Source organism: Fukomys damarensis, unplaced genomic scaffold, assembly GCF_012274545.1.
Source record: "Fukomys damarensis isolate Sample0158 unplaced genomic scaffold, DMR_v1.0_HiC HiC_scaffold_15, whole genome shotgun sequence".
NCBI lineage: Eukaryota > Metazoa > Chordata > Mammalia > Rodentia > Bathyergidae > Fukomys > Fukomys damarensis.
Genome location: NW_022900927.1, coordinates 5,260,801 through 5,281,256, shown reverse-complemented (window position 1 = coordinate 5,281,256; position 20,456 = coordinate 5,260,801). Strand labels below are relative to the sequence as shown.

General features: G+C 46.8%; 1 protein-coding gene and 1 non-coding gene across 2 annotated transcripts in view; both read left to right on the top strand.

Moving 5' to 3' along the window:
- Positions 1 to 4,338, top strand: part of Wnt1 (Wnt family member 1) — an 8,720-nt gene extending 4,382 nt beyond the window's left edge. Inside the window, exon 5 of the mRNA XM_010623696.1 lies at positions 3,949 to 4,338. Within this exon, the coding sequence (XP_010621998.1) occupies positions 3,949 to 4,338 (390 nt within the window). The remainder of the gene's footprint in view (positions 1 to 3,948) is intronic.
- A 12,752-nt stretch (positions 4,339 to 17,090) lies between these two features.
- Positions 17,091 to 17,198, top strand: LOC117286242. The gene has a single exon (XR_004517361.1). It is a non-coding gene; the product is annotated as a U6 spliceosomal RNA (small nuclear RNA).
- Positions 17,199 to 20,456: the final 3,258 nt, after the last annotated feature.

The window sequence follows — 20,456 nt, the reverse complement described above, 5'->3', positions numbered from 1 at the left end:
GCCCCAGAGAGACTCGCTGGCACTCCAGACCCTTCTACCTTTCCACCCCAGAGCCTCGAGCCACCCCATCTCCCATGTCTCCCACCTCCTCCTAACTGGGGACGGCTCAAGCCACTTATCTGGGGGCAGCACAGACCCTCTGGCCATCCTGATGGACCTGCTCCTACCTACTTTCCTCCCTCTCCAAGGGAGACCCCCTGCTTGGCCCAAAGTGAGAGAAGGATTTGTGCCCTCTCCTGTGGGGGTCAGCTCCCGACCCAGTGGTGTACCAGGCTCCACTGCGCCAGCGTCAGTGAACTCTCAGCCTCTTTCCTTCCCCTTTGTCATCTGTATTCTCCAGGTCCCTACAGGCCCCTTCCCATTCCTCAGTCAAGGTGCAGACCCTGAACAAATACCTGGGCAGCATGGCCTTTCTTCTCCTTACCTGGAACTGTAAGGAGGTTCTGGGGGAAGGGACAGCTGTGATGACATGGACAATAAGTTTGGGGGACCCAGAAGAAAAGCCCCCATTCTCCTGCCCTCTGTTGTGGGGCCATTGAACAGCTGTGAGCCATGCCTCCCTCCACCACCTCCTACCCCTTCCTGTCTGCCTTCTCATCAGTGTGTAAATAATTTGCACTGAAACGTGAATATAAAGCCACGAGTTTGGTTGTTGTAAATAAAACTATTTATTGTGCTGGGCTCCTGCCTGGTTTGCAAGACCACCTTCACCCCCCAACAATAGCCCTGTCATTCCTCTCTCATTCTGCTCTCCAACCTTCTTTCCTGTCCCTCATCTCTCAAAGATGCCTTCGCCTACCGGAATCAATACTTCCTTCCACTGTAGCTATTAGTGGCTCCTCGCCCCCACCTCTGTAGTATCTTCCTCTGCAAAATAAAATCTCTACTTTTATCATTGACTTGGTAGCTTCTCCTTGAATCCAGAGCACAACATGGTTGGTGGTATCCCCCCTACCCATACCTCTCTCAGGCCTGGGTGCTTACTTCTTTTAAACAACTGGGGTGCATTGTTGGAGAATTGGTTTCTCAGCCTTGCAGGCAGGCCCTGAGGTCCTGGCCCTTGGATGAGCCTAATGAGGACACCGGGGATCCAGGTCTTCTGAGACAAGACCCTGGTCAGGAGCCAAAGGATCCTGCAGGATTCTTCTTCCTATTCTAACAGCAGCTGGCTATGTGATATGGACAAGTGCCTTCACTTGATAAATGGGGATTAAACAAACTCAGAGCCTGCTTTTCCTATGTTGCAAAAATAACTATAATTGAGTGATAGCTCTGACCATGTTCTGAAAAGTAGGAATAAAAAAAGCAGAGAGGGTGCCATTGGCCCAGTGTAGAGCTCTCAGTCCTGAAACCTATCGGGGTCAGGGCATTGGGCAGTTAAGCACTCCTCCCATCACAGACTGGAAAACACCCCAGCTCTTAACCTTGGGCTCAATAGGACTCAGGCTCGAGTCTTGAATCCAAAAGCTCAGAGGTGATAGTGGGAGAGAAGAAAGGAGCTTAGAAGCCAGACATGGGTTGGACTTAAATCAATGTGACCAAAAGGAAACTTAGGTGTAACCCTTGGCCAAGCTATTAAGCTCATCATTCACACAGAGACCCAGAATGAGGGTTCTTCTGTGACTAACACCTCTATGGTACGTCTGTAAGCACCTTTACCACTTAGCAGCAGAGCACGTCTTGCCAGTAGCCCTAAACCTCTGACTCTAATCTTCTCCCTGTCCCCAGCCCTAGGTCAACCCTAGCCTAGTGGAACCTAACTTCAGACAACCCCCAAGCTTTATTGTCAGCCCCTAACCCTGACACCGTACCACCACTACCACCAAAAAGGCAGCAGGAACTTTGAAGCAGTCTACTTTCTCAAGGGCAACAGCTAGTAACAGTCAACTTGAGAATTTCCCCCTCTCTCCAGGACTCCTTTGCTGGGCTTGCAGCCTCCAATTTCTCCCTGGATGTATGAACTCTGACCCTGTTGGCCTTTGAGATATACTTGGGGGAAGGGGAGTGGAGACAGGACCTGCTCAACCCTGGGATGACATCCCTTTCCCTCTCTTCATCTGCCAAGGAGCACCATCAAAGCTCTGATGGACATCCTGGGGGGGGGGATTAAACTTTATTGATCCTGGTAGGAGGCATCTGAAAGGCCTTGGGTTTCCAGTAAAGAGCATTCCATAATGAATGACCAGTCCATAATCCAAAGACCTATTAGATCCTATACCTTCCCTCAAGAAGTTACAGGGCCCGCAGAGGTGAGAGAGGGAGTGTGGGCCACTGCTGGATGGGGAGTAGGGGTGAGGGGGTAAGGGCGGGGCTCCAGGTCCAGCAGCTATCTCTAACCACTCTCACCTAACCCCTAACTCCAATTCTTGGCTCTCTCAGACAGGGAAGTCAGCTGCTCTGAGCCAAGTAGACACATAGGAGCTCTAAGAGTAAGGGAAAGCAACAAATCTTTTTCTCCCCCCTAACTAGACATTCAGTGTGTCTCTTGCACTCTCAGCCTCCCTTGACCTGGCCATTAAACTGGAATGATTGTCAAGCTTCTTGTTCAGGGAGATGAGAAGACCATGTACCTGGAAATTTGGATAATTTGAACACTCATTGGCACTTCTTTTGCACCAGGCATATGCCCAGTGCTGATACAATTTGGTATACGCCATATTTCCAGCTTGGAGGCCTTTGCAGTCCAGCCAGGGGATCTGCACATTGGCAAACACTATCAGAATAATGGAGGGACTGCAATGAAGCCTCAGTTAAGTGTAAAGCCCTCTGCACCTGCATGAATTTAAGGACCGACTCCCATCTCCAAACCTTAGTGTGGAGGCCTTCTGTCTTTCAGGGGCTGGAGCTTCAAAGACAGGGAATGCAAGAAAGAGTAGAATAAGGCTAGACCTTAACAGATCATGGACTACTAAACTAAAAGAAAAGTAAGTAAAAAGGATGGGCATGTGGCTCAGTGGTAGAGAGCTTCCCTAGCAGCATGAGGTTCTGGGTTCAATCACCAGGACCCCCAAGAAAAAACAGTAAAAGAGGCTGTAGGGTCTGCAATGCACCGTATAGGACCTGCTTGCTTTGTTATCACAGTCATCTGCACTGTTCTCACACGGGGCTAGAGCAGGAAGATCCTAGGGACAAAAGCGACTGTGCCTAGAAAGAGTCTCAGCAAAGTCTCTGCGCCCAGCGTGCCTCAGGGTGGTGGCTAGTAGTGTCACCATTGTCAGGAATGCGCCCGATGCTCCACTTCCTGCCCTCCTCCGATATACAGGTGCCACACACCCAGGAGGCTCCGAGGCAGGGACCCTGGACCCAACAAGGCTGCCCTCAGTAGGTGAGGGAGGGACTCATCCTGAAATACCCTGGGAGGGGGTGTGGAAAAGCTGACAGGACTGAGACACCCAGTCCCCAGGGGGTCAGAAGCCAGCACCGCTCACACCCTGCCGCAAGCACCCTGGAAAAACCCTGTCAGTGGGGCTGCAAATACCCTAGGGTCCAGAGCCCTCCCCCAGCCCCTGGGGCTGGCTCAGTCCTGCCCTCCAGGCCAGAGGCAGAAAAATAACAAAATGAGGAGAAAATAAGCTGTTTGGCTGTGGTGTGAGCAGGAATATCCATGCAGAGCTGCCCACCACTCACCCTTACTCACTTTTTCCACACCCAGTTGGGGCGCCTGGCGTGAGACAGACCACCCCCCTGCCCTCTCCCCCGTCTGGGCTAAAAGCAGACGCTGGTGAGGAGCAGCGGGTTATAAATACGCCTGGGGAACTGCCGCCAACTCGCTCCCCTGTCCTCCCCCGGGAGGGGGCAGGGTGGGGTGGCTCCTAGGGAGGGGCCAGGGCTGCCCTGCTCTTTGAGGCCCAAGAGGAAGTGGGGCTTCCAACAGGCTACTGGTTTTTTTTTTCTTTTTTTTTCTTTCCCTCTCCTTCTTCTTCTCTTTCTTCTTCTTTCCTTTGCCAGGTGAAGGAACAACTGCTGCTCCATTTTCCCCGGACTTTGCTCATTTCCTTAGAGATGGTGTCCCCATCTTCCTGGGGCCACAGCTGGCAGGCAGCTCAGCATGAAAGGACCCAAAGCCACTTTATGTCCAGATGCAGCCCGGTGCTACTTCTCTTCCTCACATCTACTGTATTTGTCCTCAGAAAAATAGAAATTCACTTGCTGCTGTATTCACTCAACAGGTGTTCACCGTCAGGAATGACAGGAATGACTGAGGGCTTGCTGAACGCCGGCCGCACGCAGGTCCACCAGCACAAGCAGCGAAAGCCACATCTGCTCCTGTACATTTCACATCACTACAGCTACAGCCCCCCAGGCCCCACCCCGGGTGTCCTGGCTTCAGCCTGGTAGCTTTGTAAAAGCGAAGCTTTGCTGTCCCTCAGTTTCTCCCTCAGTGGGTTATGCGGTGGGGAGCAGGCTGGGAAAGAGGCCTAAGAACAGGCCCCTAACCATGCCTGCCTCCTTCATTTCCCCAACACATAAGTCCTGTCTCCCTCAGTGCCATTGGTCCTCCCACGTAGGTGCCACAGGACGAAGAAAGAGCCAACCTGAGGGAACCTGCCCAGGCTGCCAGAGCCACCTGCCTCCCAGCCATTTGCCAAGTAGGTGCCCAGCTGGGCAAGAGGGGGCAGTGCCACCCTGTGAAGCTTCCACTCTGCTCCCCCAGAGCTGAACCCCTCCCTCTCCCTCCTCCCTATTAATCCTCGGAAGTGAAGGGGCCGCCCCGGCGGCCCCACAGCCCAATTGTGGCCCCTCGCCCTCCTCGGCTGGCGTCTAATTAACTCCTCCTGCCCCTGGTTTTGTGTACCCCCCTTACCCCACCTTGTCGGCCCCGCCCCTCCGCTCGGCCTGCTCCCCCCCACGGACATTCCAGCCAGGCTGGGCCAGTGTGCCAGGGCAACCAGGGCCGGACCAAGGCCTAATCCCCACGCCGCCTGGCCAGGCTGGGGGAGCCCCACTCACCTCCCTGCTCTCTGGGGGCTGCTGGGCTCTGCTGTGGCGGAGACACACAATCAGGACAAAGGCTCAGCCCCCAGGGGGCTAACTCAGCCTTCACGCCCAGGTTGTGCGGCATTTGGGGAGTTTAATGAATTGTCCATCACGCCTTTCAGGGCCCGCCCGTCAGCCTGGATTAATCTTCGGAGCCCTGGTGGGGTAGGAGACACTAAGCCTGTATTTATTACTCTCCCATTGTCACTAATTGAGGTAATTATCTGTGACTCTGGCCTGGCCAACAATGCGGCATTCTCTACCAGGACCTCGATGGGCCTGGCTCCCACTCTCGGCACCAACCCTCCCTCCTTTCCTCTCCCAAACCCGCCAAGGGCTAAGATGGGCCCTGGAGCATGTTGGGAAAGTGGACAATGTTCCACCTCCAACCAGTGTCTCTCACATCCACTACCACCGTAGGTTTGTGTCCAGGGAAAGGCTCTGCCCTCCCGTACTAGATGAGAAAGGAAGGCAGGGACACGTTTGGCTGGCAGAGCCTTCAGGCCACAAGAGGGGCATGTTTCTGAGTCTTTAGTTTTCTAAACTCTCCAAATCTTCAATTCTGGGTAGGTAGCACCAGGGCTGGACCCTTTTACAGATGCACCCTCATGTCCTTATAGCCTTCAGAGCTCTAGGGTGTGAGGAGGCCCTAGCTTATACTAGGCCTACCCTGGGGAGCTCCCTAAAGCTACCAAGGCTGGGTGAGTGGCTGTGTATATGATTGGAAAACTGGGGAGAAAGAACAGGAAAGGGTGTGTCAGAGAGCTGAGGGGAAAGACAAGAGGAACCATCCAGGAAAGGAGCATTCAAGGGTCACAGCATTCCCAAGGGTCAACATTCATGTGGCCATGCAGCAACCTCAGGGAAAAGCGTGGCTGAATGTGTGAGCACTGCTGAACAGTAGATGGCTTCCCGGGTCCAGGGGACCAGTCTGTGCCGAATAGGGGTGTGTGTGTGTGTGTTTGTGTGTGTGTGTGTGTGAACACATAAGAAGGGAAGATTTGGGCAGGACTAAACTGTGAGCTTTTGGTAGCAGGAACTGTGTCTTGGTCACTGTTGCTTTTACAACACTCTAACATTGTACCTGGAACCTGGTAGGCACTGTCTAATGAGTGGTTAGATGGATGAGGTTTGTATTTGCACTGAGGTTTTGGTCTGTCAGCTCTTCTTTTCCACAGCTGCACTTAGTCTCTTCATTCTCGCAGGACTTGCTGGAAGGAGATGTCTAGACCATTCCTGGACAGTTGTTGGATGGGCACTGCACCAACAGAAACACTAAGAGACCCTGGCCAAATTCACAACAGCGGTTGGAACAGCGCCCCTGTGTGGTGCTTCTTGGAAGGGCGCCTGGAGAAACCCCAGCAAGAGGCAAGTTCACCTCCTCTCTCCTCTCCTCCCATGTATGTGACGCTGCACAATCCTGCTCCTGTTCCTGTGGCACTTTTATCATTGGTTCCTTCCCTGAAGAATTTTCAGAGCACCTCTCCATGCCATGCGTTTAGGGGATACAGAGCTAAATTTAAAAGCCTGACCCTTGAGTTGCTCATGATTCAGCAGGAGGATTCCACAAGGTAATAAGCCCAACAAGGGTCATAATCAAGCATTGGGGAAAAAATTCTATTGGTGTGGAGGAGGCCGTAGGATGCTCCTAGTTCCAAAACTACCATGGGCTGGGGGGTTAGCTGCGTGCCACACCTGCCTCACAAACGCAAGGTCCTGAGTTTGATTCCCGGTATCAGAAAAAAACAAAAACTCTATCGTTCAAGTGATCCAATCTTCCTGCCTCAGCATCCCAAAGTAGTTGGGTCTACAGGTATGTGCCAGGACCCACCCCTCTGCGTCCCCACATTCCCCCAATGCTTCTCTCTCCTGGCAAAGTCATGTGCTTCCCCATACCCTGGGACTAGGATGTACCCCTTCCCTTCTCCATCTTCCTACTGAAACTTGTCTCGAATGTCCCTTCCTCCATGAAGACTCTTTTTCTTTTTTTTCTTTTTTTTTTTTCCCAGGGGGTGGTGGTGGGGACCGGGGATCGAACTCTGGTCCTTAAGCTTGCGAGGCAGGTGGTGGCACCACTGAGCTGAGTCCTCAGCCTTCCATGAAGAATCTTATTTCCCTTGGCACAGCAGCCTTGCCCATCTGAAACACCTTGTCTGTGAGGCTGTCCCATTGGCTGGTATCTGGTATGTTATCTGCACCCTTTCAAGGCTTCCAGCTCCCTGAGGATGTGGGCTCTGTTCTCTCTCTCTCTCTCTCTCTCTCTCTCTCTCTCTCTCTCTCTCTCTCCATCCTTCCCTGTGTATGCCTTCTTTTAAGTGGGGATTAAACCCAGGGTCTTCACATAAAGCTGCATCTGCAGCCTTTTTTTCTTTTTAACTTTTAAATTTAAGACAGGGTTGCTAAGTTGCAATTGAGCTCAAATTTGTGATCTTTCTGCCCCAGCCTCCCAGAGTGTTGGGATTACAGGTATGGGCCACCACACCCAGGTCCATACACCCTTATTAAATCAGTAGATGGATGGGTAGATGATAGATGAAGGGGTGAATGGTAGAATAAATGCATGCATTGATGGGCTGATACGGAGGGATGGCCAGATGGCTGATACATGAGTTTGTGGATAGATAGGTAAGGGAATGGGTGGGATGCATGGATGGATGGGTAAGTGGATGAAATCTCCATCCAAAAAAGGGCTCACGAAAGGCTATGAAGCATCAGCTGTCTCCAGAGAGGGAGCCCAGCCTATGCCACACAGAAACAAGGACAGCATGTAGGTTGAGCCTTCCTTCACTAGCATAGGCACCCTCAGCAACTTGTCTCCCAGAGGCCTGGAAGTAAGTTAAGCCCGGTGAGTCCTAGTGTGTGAGAGCTGCCACTTCCCTCATACCCGCCTGTCTCCTCAGCAACACACGTATGGCGTTGCATGGCGCTGTCTGCCTGCACTGTGACATCTCTGGTGGGTTCCTCTTTCTGTCTCAGATTCCTTCCCTCTGTCACGCATAGTCTGGATGTCCAGCAGGTGCGTGCAACCTGCAGCCTGCAGGCCACTCCCATTTTTCCACTTTTGTTTGTTTTTTTAGTGTTATAATTAAAAAATGTAAAGGAATTTGTTACTTATATACATTTGCTATATTGCATATTTTCTATATGGCCCAAGACAATTCCTTTTCTCTCAATGTGGCCCAGGAAAGTCAAAGGTTGGACACACACTGGTGAAGACAGAAAGTGTACAGGAGTCTCTTCTGTACCCTTGCATACGTTTTCTATTTTTTTTTTATTTTTGTTTGTTTGTTTGCCCATTGTAGTACTGGATATTGAATGCAGGGCCTTCACACTGAGCTATATCCCCAGACCTTTTTAATTTTTCTTTTGAGACAGGGTTTCATTACGACACTAAGTTGTCCAGCTGGGCTCAAACTTGTGATCCTCCTGCCTCAGCCTCCCAGAGTGCTGGGATTATAGGTGTGTGCCACCACACTTATTTTTGTTTGTTTGCCCATTGTAGTACTGGATATTGAATGCAGGGCCTTCACACTGAGCTATATCCCCAGACCTTTTTAATTTTTCTTTTGAGACAGGGTTTCATTACGACACTAAGTTGTCCAGCTGGGCTCAAACTTGTGATCCTCCTGCCTCAGCCTCCCAGAGTGCTGGGATTATAGGTGTGTGCCACCACACTTGACCCTCACGTATGTGTTTAACAGGCAAGTGAAAAAATGAAGAACTGGGTGCATAATGATGCTGCTCCCCACAGACACACTTCTCACCCTTCCCCAATCCTCTCCTGGTCCTTTTCTTCTCACGCACACACATTCCCACTCCTGACTATGCCACTCTGCAGCCCTAGGGTTGCGGTCTGGTTCTTGGCTTGCTTTGCCCATTTGTGGCTGATCTCAGGAAGTCCCAGGGCACTCCTGGCTCCTCTGTAGCCGTATTAAGTGGGGCAGAAAGAGCTTCCCTGGGAAGAACCTGGCTGTCACAGTCCCTCACTACCCTAAACTGACCATATTCTCCTGTGTCTGCTGCCCCTATTCCTGACCGGGGAGGCTGCCCTGAGAGTGGGGGCAGCTGTGGCCTCAGTGAGGAGGCCTGCTGGCCGGCAGACACAGCCAGATTTAGAAGTCATTTTCGCAGCAGGGAGCCTCCAGGCTGCCACCCACAGGGCCTGCAAGACCAGTCTGAGATACAGCTTAGCAGGGGTTCGCCCCACATCTGAGGTTGCTCCTACCTTCTCTCTCCCTTTTCTCCATGGAACTCTGGCAGCACTGCTAGCAGAGATGGGAGACCTGTTGCTCTGACACCCTGACCACCTGCGTGCGGCCAGGCATCATTAGCTTGTTCTAGGGGCTGTGTTCACCCACCTAGGCTTCCTCCCCATGTTACCACTGCTTCTGGTTCCTCCTCCTCTCCTGCCTCAACTTCTCTCTCCCCCATCCTCTTATTTCCACACCCCACCATCAATAAAATAACCCTAAGGACAAATCATAATCAGAGCTAATACTTGCATATCATTCACTGTATATCAGGCATTGTTTTAAGTACTTTATGTATCAAGTCATGCAGTCTTCCCAATGAGTCTATGAAAAACCACTTTTAGTGACCTCATTTTATACTGGACACTGAGGCACAGGGAGGTAGAGTACCTTGCTAAAGGTCACACAATTAGAAGAGGGTAAAGGCAAGATTTAAACATCGTCTGCCAGACTCTAAACACACATGGCAGACCTCCATTCCCCAAGAATGGTAGCAGTGTGAGTGAGCTCTTAGAAACTGGACTCCTAGATGGGAGTAGTGGTGCAAATTTTGGCACTCTGGGAGGCTGAGGCAGGAGGATCACAAGTTTGAGCATACTCTGGGCAACTTAGAGACTAGCGAGACACAGTCTCAAAAGAAAAAAAAAATTGGGGGACTGAGGATATAACTCAGTACAAAGGTTCAATCCCCAGTACTGCCCCTAAGAGAGAAAGGAAGGAGGAGGGGGCACTCTACGCTACAGGGCCAGCCCCTCCACAATCCCATGCCACTTACCTCTTCTACCAGTCCCAGGGCTCCTGTGCCCCCTGGGTTGTAGCAAAATCCAAGTCCTTTCACCAATGCCCTGGCCTTCCTCAATTTCCCTCCTAGGGTGAAGCCTGTTCTCTTCACAAGCCCAGGGTTCAGTGACCTGGGCTCACTGGATCTGGTCTCAGTTTCCCCTCCTGCTTGATCATCCAAAACCTTTCTGAATGCCCTCTCAACTGCATACAGGCTGGGCCATTTGGGAATTTCCTAAATACCACATTTCTCTGCATCCATGCCTCTGTTTTTGCTACTTTGTTCCCTCTACTTGTCATTCATTCGTTCATTCATTCATTCCAGAGGGGTCTTGTTATGTTACCCGGACTGGTCATAAATTCCTGGGCTCAAATGGTGTTCCTACCTCAGCCTCCCAGGAAGCTGGGACTCCAAGTCCTACGCCACCTCGGTACTCCAAATTCCCTTTCACCAGATTTTATTTCAGACATCCCTCCCTCTACATAGCCTTCCCAGACCTCATAAAATATAACCTTCCCTGTCTGACTCTGCAGAGTACTCAACAGGCACCGCTCAGTACTGGCATTTCTGGGTTTCCATGTTTGCCGAAGTGTCTAGCAAGTTTGGTCATCTCTGTTCTGGAGCCTGGCCCAGTGCCTTGTTCCTAGCAGGTGTTCAGTGAATGCTCTGGCACTAGGCTTGTCCACACTTAGGATCACAGTGGAAGGAGAAAATCGGGAAGCTGGGGTCTCTGCCCAGGGTTGCCTGGCTCCCTTCACCTGCTCTGGGGAGAGCTGTTTAAAATCTAGCAGTATGAGTTCCAGCTGGCCCTAAGGCAGGCTAGAAGAAATAAAGGACGGGTAGAAAGGAGACAAGGAAATCACAACTGAAAAATTGTAATTTTAAGAAGACTGCAACTTTTGGGGCCCAGTTGATGTTACCCAAAGTGATGAATGTCAGAATCCCTCTGTATCACTTTTTTTGGTACTGGGGATCGAACTCGGGATCGTTGCACTTGCAAGGCAGGCAGGGAAACCACTGAGCTAAATCCCCAGCCCCCTCTGCATCACTTTTTCTTTCCTTCCAGACCCATCACACCCACAATTCCTCAGGAATATATATAATGTTTTTGTTTGTTTGTTGAGACAGAGTCTCACTTTAGAGTGCAGGCTGGACTCGAACTCATTATGTAGCCTTCCCTGGCCTCAAACTTGATGTGATCTTACTGCCTCACCCTCTGGGATTACAGACGTGTGCCAATCATGACTGGCTCCTCGGGAATATTGAAAGTCCCTAAACTGGTGTTGTTAAAGAAATAAAAAGCAAGAACCTGATCCTAATATAAAAGAACAGATCCAGAGAATCCAAAGAATGTTTCAATTGAGCCAGGCGTGGTGGTACACACCTGTAATCCCAGAACTCTAGGAGGTTGAAACACAATTGCACATTCAAATCCAGTTTGGGCAATTTATCAAGACCGCTCAAAATGAAACAACAGGGTAGGTCAGGGTTTTAGCTCAGTGCCACTGCCTGCCTGACAAGCGCAATGTCCTGAGTTTGATCCCCAGTACCAAAAACAAACCAACAACAACAACAACAGGGCTGGAGATGAAAAAATTGTGCCCTGGGCCAGGGATTTAGCCCAGTGGTGCCTCTGCCTGCCTCACAAGCTCAAGGTCCCGAGTTTGATCCATGGTACCAAAAAAGAAAAAAATTGTGCCCATTCCTGTCAAACTGGCAGATACCTTGGAGGGGGGAGCATCTTTTCCCAGAGTTCCCAACCCCTCAAGAGAAACATAAATTTTCCAGTAATAATGCACCTCTCAAGAGAGAGAGGGTCTACATTCTAATTTCTTGAGTGTGTACCTTTTAATTTCTTTTCTTTTCTTTTTTTGGGTACCAGGGATCAAACTCAGGACCTTGTGCTTGTAAGGCAGGTGCAGTAAGGCTGAGCTAAATCCCCGGTCCCCGTTAATTACTGATAAATCCTTCCCGAGTCTCTCACAGGTGTGTCCTGAACATTCGTTTTTTTTGTAGAGGGAGCCAGCGAGCCTGCTAACCTATCCTACGGTTGGGGCAGGGCCGGACAGGGCAGGGCAGGTCCCTCCTGACACTGCGCTCCGTTTCTGGGTGGCTCGGAACAAGTCTGGGGCTCTGCAGGTTCCAGTGGTCCTTCAGCAATCGCAGGTGTTGCCCTCAGATGTGCTAGGTGCTATGGACTCAAACTGAGGAGCCCCCTCCCTAAACCCATCCCCTTCTTGTCCCTCTCTCCCACCTTGTGGCTTCCATCTGTCCAAAGACTCATACCCTTTAATTATTGGTATTAGTGAGTGGGGATATTAGTCAAAACCAGAGGTTGAGGGGGATCAGTGGGAGCTGGGGAGCTCTGGACATCTTCACATGGCGCCAGAATTATTGTCCCTCTGTCCTCCTTTTGTGTCCCACACAGGAGGAAGGACCCGCAGCCTTTGTAGCTGGCCAAATGTCACCTCCCTGGGTCCTCGGGGCAGCCTGGCCAGGCCTGCCTATAGGTTCTTTTCTGTGGGCTCATGGGGTCACTTCCTAATGTTAGCTTGCTTCCTCCCTCCACCTTATTTGATTGTGGTGTCTTTGTGAGAACTTTAGCCACAAGCGTATTCCCCTATTGAAATGATATGCAATTTAGTTATGAAGCGGCATCTCCAGACTTTCCAAACCCTCTATGAGTTCCTTGAATGTTACAGGTCCTACATAGAAAGACCTTTGGGGCAAAATTTCGAGTGAAGTCCAGATGTTGTGGATAACTTCTTTTTTCCACCTTTCAGACCCGTTGACAAAGACTGGAGTAGCTTCGTGCCAGGAACTAGGATTCTTGTCCTGGACATGAGCAGCAGATTTCTCCATGAGAGACAAGGTTGCCTGAACAAGTCACAACAGAAGGCAGGCAGAACTGCCACTCACAGGCAGCTCCAACTCTGCGGGGCAGGCCTCCTAGGGACACCTGACCCTGGGATTCTAGCTTTCCTCTCTTCCTTCCTTTTTTCTCTCTGTACCTCTTTTTTAAAGTACATAACAGAGAGTTTAAAGGCCTGAAATGCATCTTAAATGATTATGGGTAACTCGATGTCTTTCCCCAAAATGTTGCCTTTAGGTAATATTTTACAAAATAAAAATAAATAAACAAAAAGAAAATACAGGTGATATTTTTTTAAAAATTGGGACCCTTTTAAAACGGAGGATTTTGTTTTATTTTTTGAGACAGGGTCTTGCTATGTAGATCAGACCACACTTGAACTCACTATGTAACCCAAGCTGGTCTCAAACTCATGGCAATCCTCCTGCCTCAGCCTCCCAAGTGCTGGGATTACAGATGTGAGCCACCATGCCTGGTCTAAAATAGAATTTATTTTATCTATTTATTTTTAAAATAGCAAAACATTTATTGGTACATTTTAGGTATACATAATGATAACACTTATCCTAGTGTATTTGCACCTGTGCATGGTACATCCAGCCTCTCTTTTCCCCTTCCCTCTCCCTTCAAGCCCCTTCCCTTCCCTATGTACAAAAGCTTTGTTTCCATTTTTTCCTTCTATTTTCGCTTCTAAAATGGAGGACTTTTTTTTTTTTCAGTACTAGAAATAGAACTCAGGACCTTGTGCTTGCCAGGTAGGTGTAGCACCACTGAGCTAAAAATCCCTGGCCCAAATGGAGGATTTTAAAAGGTTGATTATTTTTCCCAAATGTAACAGACAAGGGCTCAAACTTGGTTTTATAATAAGGAAGGAAACTAAGCAAAGATCCCATCTTCTGACTCTTATTTGTTAGAAGCCTATCTATAGTGTTGCTGCGTGTGGAGGTGCATGCCTATGATCACAGTACTCAGGAGGCTGAAGCAGGAGGATCACTGCAAGTTCAAGGCCAGCCTGAATTACATAGCAAGATCCTGTCTAAAAATAAAAAATAAAAAGAACTCTCTAGTGTTAACTAGAGGAAAAGTATCTTTGAGCATTGAAATAGTGTTACAATTTACGTAAGAAAAAAGGAATGCCAACTGATAACTCCAAGGAAAATTCTGACTAGTCTATTTATATATAGTTACAAACCAAAAACTAAGAAAAAGACTATAATTCAGCATGACCAATTTATCTGAGAGTGCATTTTGATTTAATATAAATGTTTGTATTTTATTTTATTTTATTTCTGAGACTGGGTCTCAATATGTAGTTAAAGCTGGCCTTGAACTCATATATAAACCTTGAATGCTCAACAATCCTCTTGCCTCAAACTTCTAAGTGCTGGGGTTACAGGAGTGAGCCACAACATCTGGCTTGTTTTATATGTTTTCTGGTCTGTCTGTTAATTTGTATCAAATAATTGGTTAAAGTACCTGCGGCTGCTTTTTAATAAAATATTTTCCAACTTATATTAATTTCATTTTTTTTCTTTTTTTCAATTTTTGCTCTTACAGACTTTCTTCTGAGAAGACTTTCTATTTAAAAAAAAAATGGGCAGAGGTAAGGGGAAAAAAATGAGAATCAAGACTTGCCATGTAAAGGTACATGATCCCAACAATGAACGTAACTGTACTGTATCCCTAAATGTACCAATAAACTCAATAAAAAAAAAAAAGAAAAAAAAATGGCTGTACAGATATTCAAGGGTTACCAAACTCACTTAAAACATTAAACAGTAGCTGGGGATTTGGCTCAGTGATTCCAGCGCCTGCCTTGCAAGCGCAAGGGCCCAAGTTCGATCCCTGGTACCAAAAATAAATGAATACATAAATCCATAAAACATTACAGAGTAGAAACTGCCAGGCCCAAGGCTTATGTAAAACTTGCAAACAAAACCCTGGAAGTTTAGTAACAAAGGTTATTCAATTTAGATTAATACATACGTTTCTGTGTGTGAACTTTCAGGTATATGTTATCCTCTAAAAGTTCTCTTTTTTTGGTACCTGGGATTCAGCTCGGGACCTTGTACTTACAAGGCAGGCAGCAGCACCACTGAGCTAAGTCCCTGGCTAAAAATTCTTTTTAAATTGGTTTATAGATTAAATAGCCCAAATGTTCTTTGTTTGCCTGGCTTGGTAAGGTAATTTAAATTGGTAAGATAAGAGTAAGATGTCTTTAAAGTTTGTGACATGTTTTGTCCAGGTTGTTAGCCAATCGAGATAATATTTATCTTTTAAAAACTGGTTTTATAAATGCAATGTCCATTGTTTCTGTGTACAATAACTTAAGAGTTTTTCCTTGGTTAAAGATTATATATATATATATATGGCGGCTTAAGAATGTTAACGATGCTATGCTTTAGCTCTCATGAGTAATCTAAAGTAATTGTTAAATAAATAAGCAAATACAAATGACACTAATGTCTATAAATGTTCATAACATCTGAGTCATCAGTTAATTAAATGTAAATTCAAGCTGGGTGTGGTGTCACACACCTGTAATCCCAGCACTACAGAAGCTGAGGCAGGAGGATTGGTGGGAGTTTGAACCCAGTCCAGACTACATAGTGAGACTTCATCTCAAAAAACAAAAACAAAATATCAAAACAATATAAATAAAAAACTATAATTATAAATTCAAGTATTGTCTTCTTAAAGTTTATAAGAATATATTTTGACCTAATAAGTGTGCTTTTATAAGTTATTAAAATACATAAAGGTAAAAGATTGCTTCCTTACCTGAGTTAAATTTCTAATATATAGTTTTATATTGCTATTATTTTTTTAGACATTTTTTGAGACAGAATCTTGCTTGAGGCAGTATCCAGGCTGGTCTCGAGCTCATGCTGATCCTCCTGCCTCTGCAAGTGCTGAGATTACAGATATGTACCACCAATTTAAAATAACACTTTTAAAATTCCCCTAGATGAAGGATCTTGGGCTAGGGAACTACTGGACAAAATTCCCCTCTGTGCCTGAAAAAGCAGCTACCTAATCAGATTTGCTTCAGTTTTCTCCACTGATGGGAGGCTTCTCTGGTATTTCCCAGAATCTTCTTGTGCCCCACACCAAAAAAGTTATTAAATATTATTATGATATATAATTATGTTGGCTTTAATTAAAAGGTTAGAGAGTTTTTTTGTGCCTAAAGCAATTAAGTTTCTTAAGGTTAAAATGCTGTTGGTTAAACTTACAAAAAACTAAATTAAAAAAAAGGTTTTATATTTTATTGAGATAACTCCCTTCCCCCGTACTAGGGAGAAGGTAAGGAGCCCAGGGTTCAATCCTTAGTAACAATAAATAAATAAACAAGCCATAATAATTCCTTGTGTTTTCCACATTTAAGTTTTTTCACAATTGAATTTTTTTTTGGGGGGGTGGTACTGGGGATCAAACTCTGGTCCTTGAGCTTGCAAGGAAGGCAGTGGCGCCACTGAGCTAAATCCCTAGCCCCACAATTTAATTTTTGATCACCCCAAATCCCTGCATTTTAAGAGTTAAACATTATTTAAACGTTGGATTGTTATAAAATGTTTTTTATAAAATTGTTATAAATTGTTATAAAATGAGTCTGAGCTTCACCTTATGTTCTGCTTTGTTTTTTGTTTGTTTGTTTGTTTGTTTCTTTGAGACAGGTCTCACTATGTAGTTCAGGCCAGCCTTGAACTCACTATGTAACTCAGGCTGGCCTCAAACTTTCAGTGATCCTCTTGCCTCAGCCTCCTGAGTGCTGAGGTTACAGGTGTGTGTCACCATGCCTGACCTGAGTTTCACCTAATGTAAAAAGTTTATAGAATTTAGACTATGTATCCTAGCACTTGGGAGCCTGAGGCAGGAGGATTGCCTTGAGGTCACCCTGGGATACATAGCAAGACCCCCTGTCTCAACAAAACAAAACTGCAGAGCCAGGGATTTAGCTTAGTGGTTCTGCTACTTGCCTTGCAAGTGCAAGGTCCCAAGTTCAATCCCTGATACCAAAAAAACAAAACAAAACAAAAAACATTAAACATATGTTTAATGCATACAAAGTAACCAGTAGGCAAGACCATAAACATAAACGATCAAAAATTTTTTGACATCTCTTTAAATTTTGTCCTGCCATTTAAAACTTAACCTACAGCTATTGGATTTCACTAAATAAGCATTTTGTTATTATATAAAATGAGATGTGTTCTCACTCCGGCAGCACACATACTAAAATGGAACAGTACAGAGAAGATTAGCATGGCCCCTGCACAAGGATGACATGCAAATTCCTGAAGCATTCCATATTTTTAGCCCATTTGCCCATCAGTTGGATAAAGAAGATGTGGTTTTCCTATAAAATGGTGTACTACTCAGCCATAAAGAATGAGAAATTAGAGTCATTCATAGGAAAATGGATGCATATTGAGGCTATACTCTAAGTGAAATAAATAAGTCACACTCTGAATAGTTTCTCTGGTGTGAAAAACTATAATTGTACATAAGATGCTAAAGGTATAATTGACAATATGAAATAGGAAGAAAAGGGCTAAAGGTGTAGGGGAAGTGGGGGAAGGGTAGGGGAAAGGAAATAAGGGAAAAGAAAAAAGTGAGAAAATGAAAAAATGGAAATAAAATATTTGTAAATAGGGAAAGGAGGAGGGGATGAAGGGAGGGCAGGGACAAGGGGAAAAATGAGAACCAAGACCTGTCATGTAAAGGTACAAGATCCCAATGATGAATGTAACTGTACTGTATATCTAAAATGTACCAATAAACCCAATGAGAAAAAAATAAAATAAATAAAATGAGATATGCTTACATGTTGGGCAATAAATATTTTTGTGGTCATTAACAGTTTCCCAAATTTATGAGATCTAAAGATATTTTTAAGCTGGGTGTGGTGGTGCATGCCTGTAATTCCAGCACTCAGGAGGCTGAGGCAGGAGGATCACTGTGAGTTCAAGACCATCCTGGGCTACATAGTGAGTTCCAGGTCAGTGTCAAGTACATAGTGAGACCCTGTCTCAAAAAAAAACCAAAAAAAAAAAAAAGAGAGAGATATTTTAAAATTTCTGTCAGTTCAGTTACTCCAGGGAAACCTGTGCAAAGAATCTAAATTTCACCTTAAGAGTAACTAAACTAATTATGTAAAAGATTTCGACTGAGAGTGGTGGTGTACTCCTGCAATCCCAGCACTCAGGATGCTGAGGCAGAAGATCCCTGCAAGTTTGAGGCAGCCTGGGTCACTCAGCTCAAGGCCAGCCTGAACTAAAAAGCAAGACCCTGTCTCAAAAACAACAACAAGCGCTGGGGATTTAGCTCAGTGGTGCCATGCCTGCCAGTTCAATCCCTGGCACCAAACAAACAAACAACAACAAAAAAAAAAACCCAACAGTATTTCTATATAGATGTGATGCCAGCTATTGCTAACCTCTTGGTATATTAAATACATTTATATTCCCCAAGTGTATGAGTCCATTAAAATATAGAATTTATTTATTTATTTTTGGTACCCAGGACCAAACTCAGGTCCTTGTGCTTTTTTGAGGCAGGTGGTGGAACCACTGAGCTAAATCCCTAGCCCTGAAAATACAGAGTTTAGGAGATCACCTTACCACACTGGTGTCCTTGAGCAAAACCATTTATAATGAAGACTTTCAAGCTTATGTTTGTTGTGTTAAAGATGATTGTTATGGAATCGTATGATAATAGTTAGATGTGCCTAAACAATGTGTAGTCCAGGTAGTGCCACTCTAAAGATTAAAGGTTTGGCATTAGTAGGGTGTGGTGGTGCACACCTGTGATCCAGCACTTGGGAGGCCGAGGCAGGAGGATTGCCATGAGTTTGAGGCCAGCCTGTACTACACAGTGAGCTCAAGGCCAGACTGAACTACATAGCAAGACCCTATCCCCAAAAAGACATGTACCCCCATATTTTGACTCTTATCTACTAACATTTTATAGAATAAGCAGATGTTAAGATGGTAGGCCATCACACACAGCGCAGGTAGAGTAGATTCCTAATACTAAAATGACCTTGATTAATAGAAGAGCTCACTGCTTTCTAGTCAAGTCCTTCCTACTCTACATTTTGAAGTCCCAGATCTCCAGATAAGATTATACCATAGCTAAGTTTAAAGCCTGCTGTTTCCACCTCAAGACTGGTGCAACTGACCTTCCAGGTGTTCAGAGTTGAGCCTTGGAGACAAAAGGTCAGGAAGATGACTCAGGTAAGAGCACCCAGGATGTGAAGGGACTTCTCTAAAAGGGCCCTACAACTCCAGTGAGTCACTCAACCTCCCAAGCAGGGAGACTGTGGCACCCCAGCAGGCAGGAGACATCGGGGTGCACTGTGGTAAAAGAAGAGTCACTACAGAGGGGAATGAGGGGACCATTCCCGTGCTTGCAAGGAAGCCAAGTGGTCTAGCAAATACCGTGACCCATCCTGGCAGACAACACAGGTGGTACAAGAAAAAGCCAGAGGAGGTAAGAGGCTGGGCACATGGCCCCAAATAGCCCCTTAACTCCTGAGTGACATAACTGACCTTGATTGATATATTAACATAGATCTTGGTCTTCAAAACCCAGCAGGAAAGTATAACACCATATATATATATATATATATGTTGAGAGCGGGGAGAGAGGCGGAAATAGTAACGTTAAACAACAAACCAGGATAGATACAAAAAGGGGGCTCCAAACTACACAGCACCTACAATTTAGAGCCCTATGAAAGTTATCCCTCAAGCGTGCACCTTGGAACTTCAGCCTAACCAACTCTTCCCCAGTCTCTCACTGACGCGTCCTAGACTCTTTCTGCCAGGTGACCTGAGAATCTGCACACCCATCCTGTGGGCCAGGCAGGTTAGGCTCCTCTCTGCAGCCCTGGGGGCCCGCCAGGACCCTGTCGGGTGACAGCATCGCCTCCGGTTCGGGACCCACAGAGGAGCCCGGTCTCCCTGCTGACCTGCAGGTACCTGAGCCCGAGACCGTGAGCTGTTTGACAGTGGGCTGGGGCCCCGAGCGCCAAGAGAGCTGGGGCTGCGGCCTCGGTGGGAGCGGGGGGTAGAGGCGGGGCCGGGACGGGTGTCGAGTCTGGCGAAGTCCCCGCGCCTGCCTGGCCGCGGTTAAATTTACCCCAGCTGACTCAGCCCCTGACCGGAATGGGGGGCGGGGACGCAGACCGGGAGGCAGGGTAGCCAGAGGCTCTCCAAGGAGAGGCGGCCTCCCCAATGCACCGAGCGAGAAGGCGTGAGGGGAAAGGAGGACACTGAGCCCGAGCCAGGGAAGCTTAGATTTATTGAGCGCCTACTGTGTGCCAGGCACTGTGCTAGGCGCTGTACATACATTACTGCATGAAATCCTCACAACAACCCTGCGAGGTAGGTGTTTATAAAACCCCATTTGACAGATGAGGAATCTGAGGCTCAGGGAGGTGAAGTGATTTGGCCAAGTTCACATGGCTAATAAATGGCAGAGACAGAGGAGGTGCCCAGGATAAGAGACAAAAAAAAAAAAAAAAAAAAAAAAAAAAAAAAAAAAAAAAAAAAAAAAAAAAAAAAAAAAA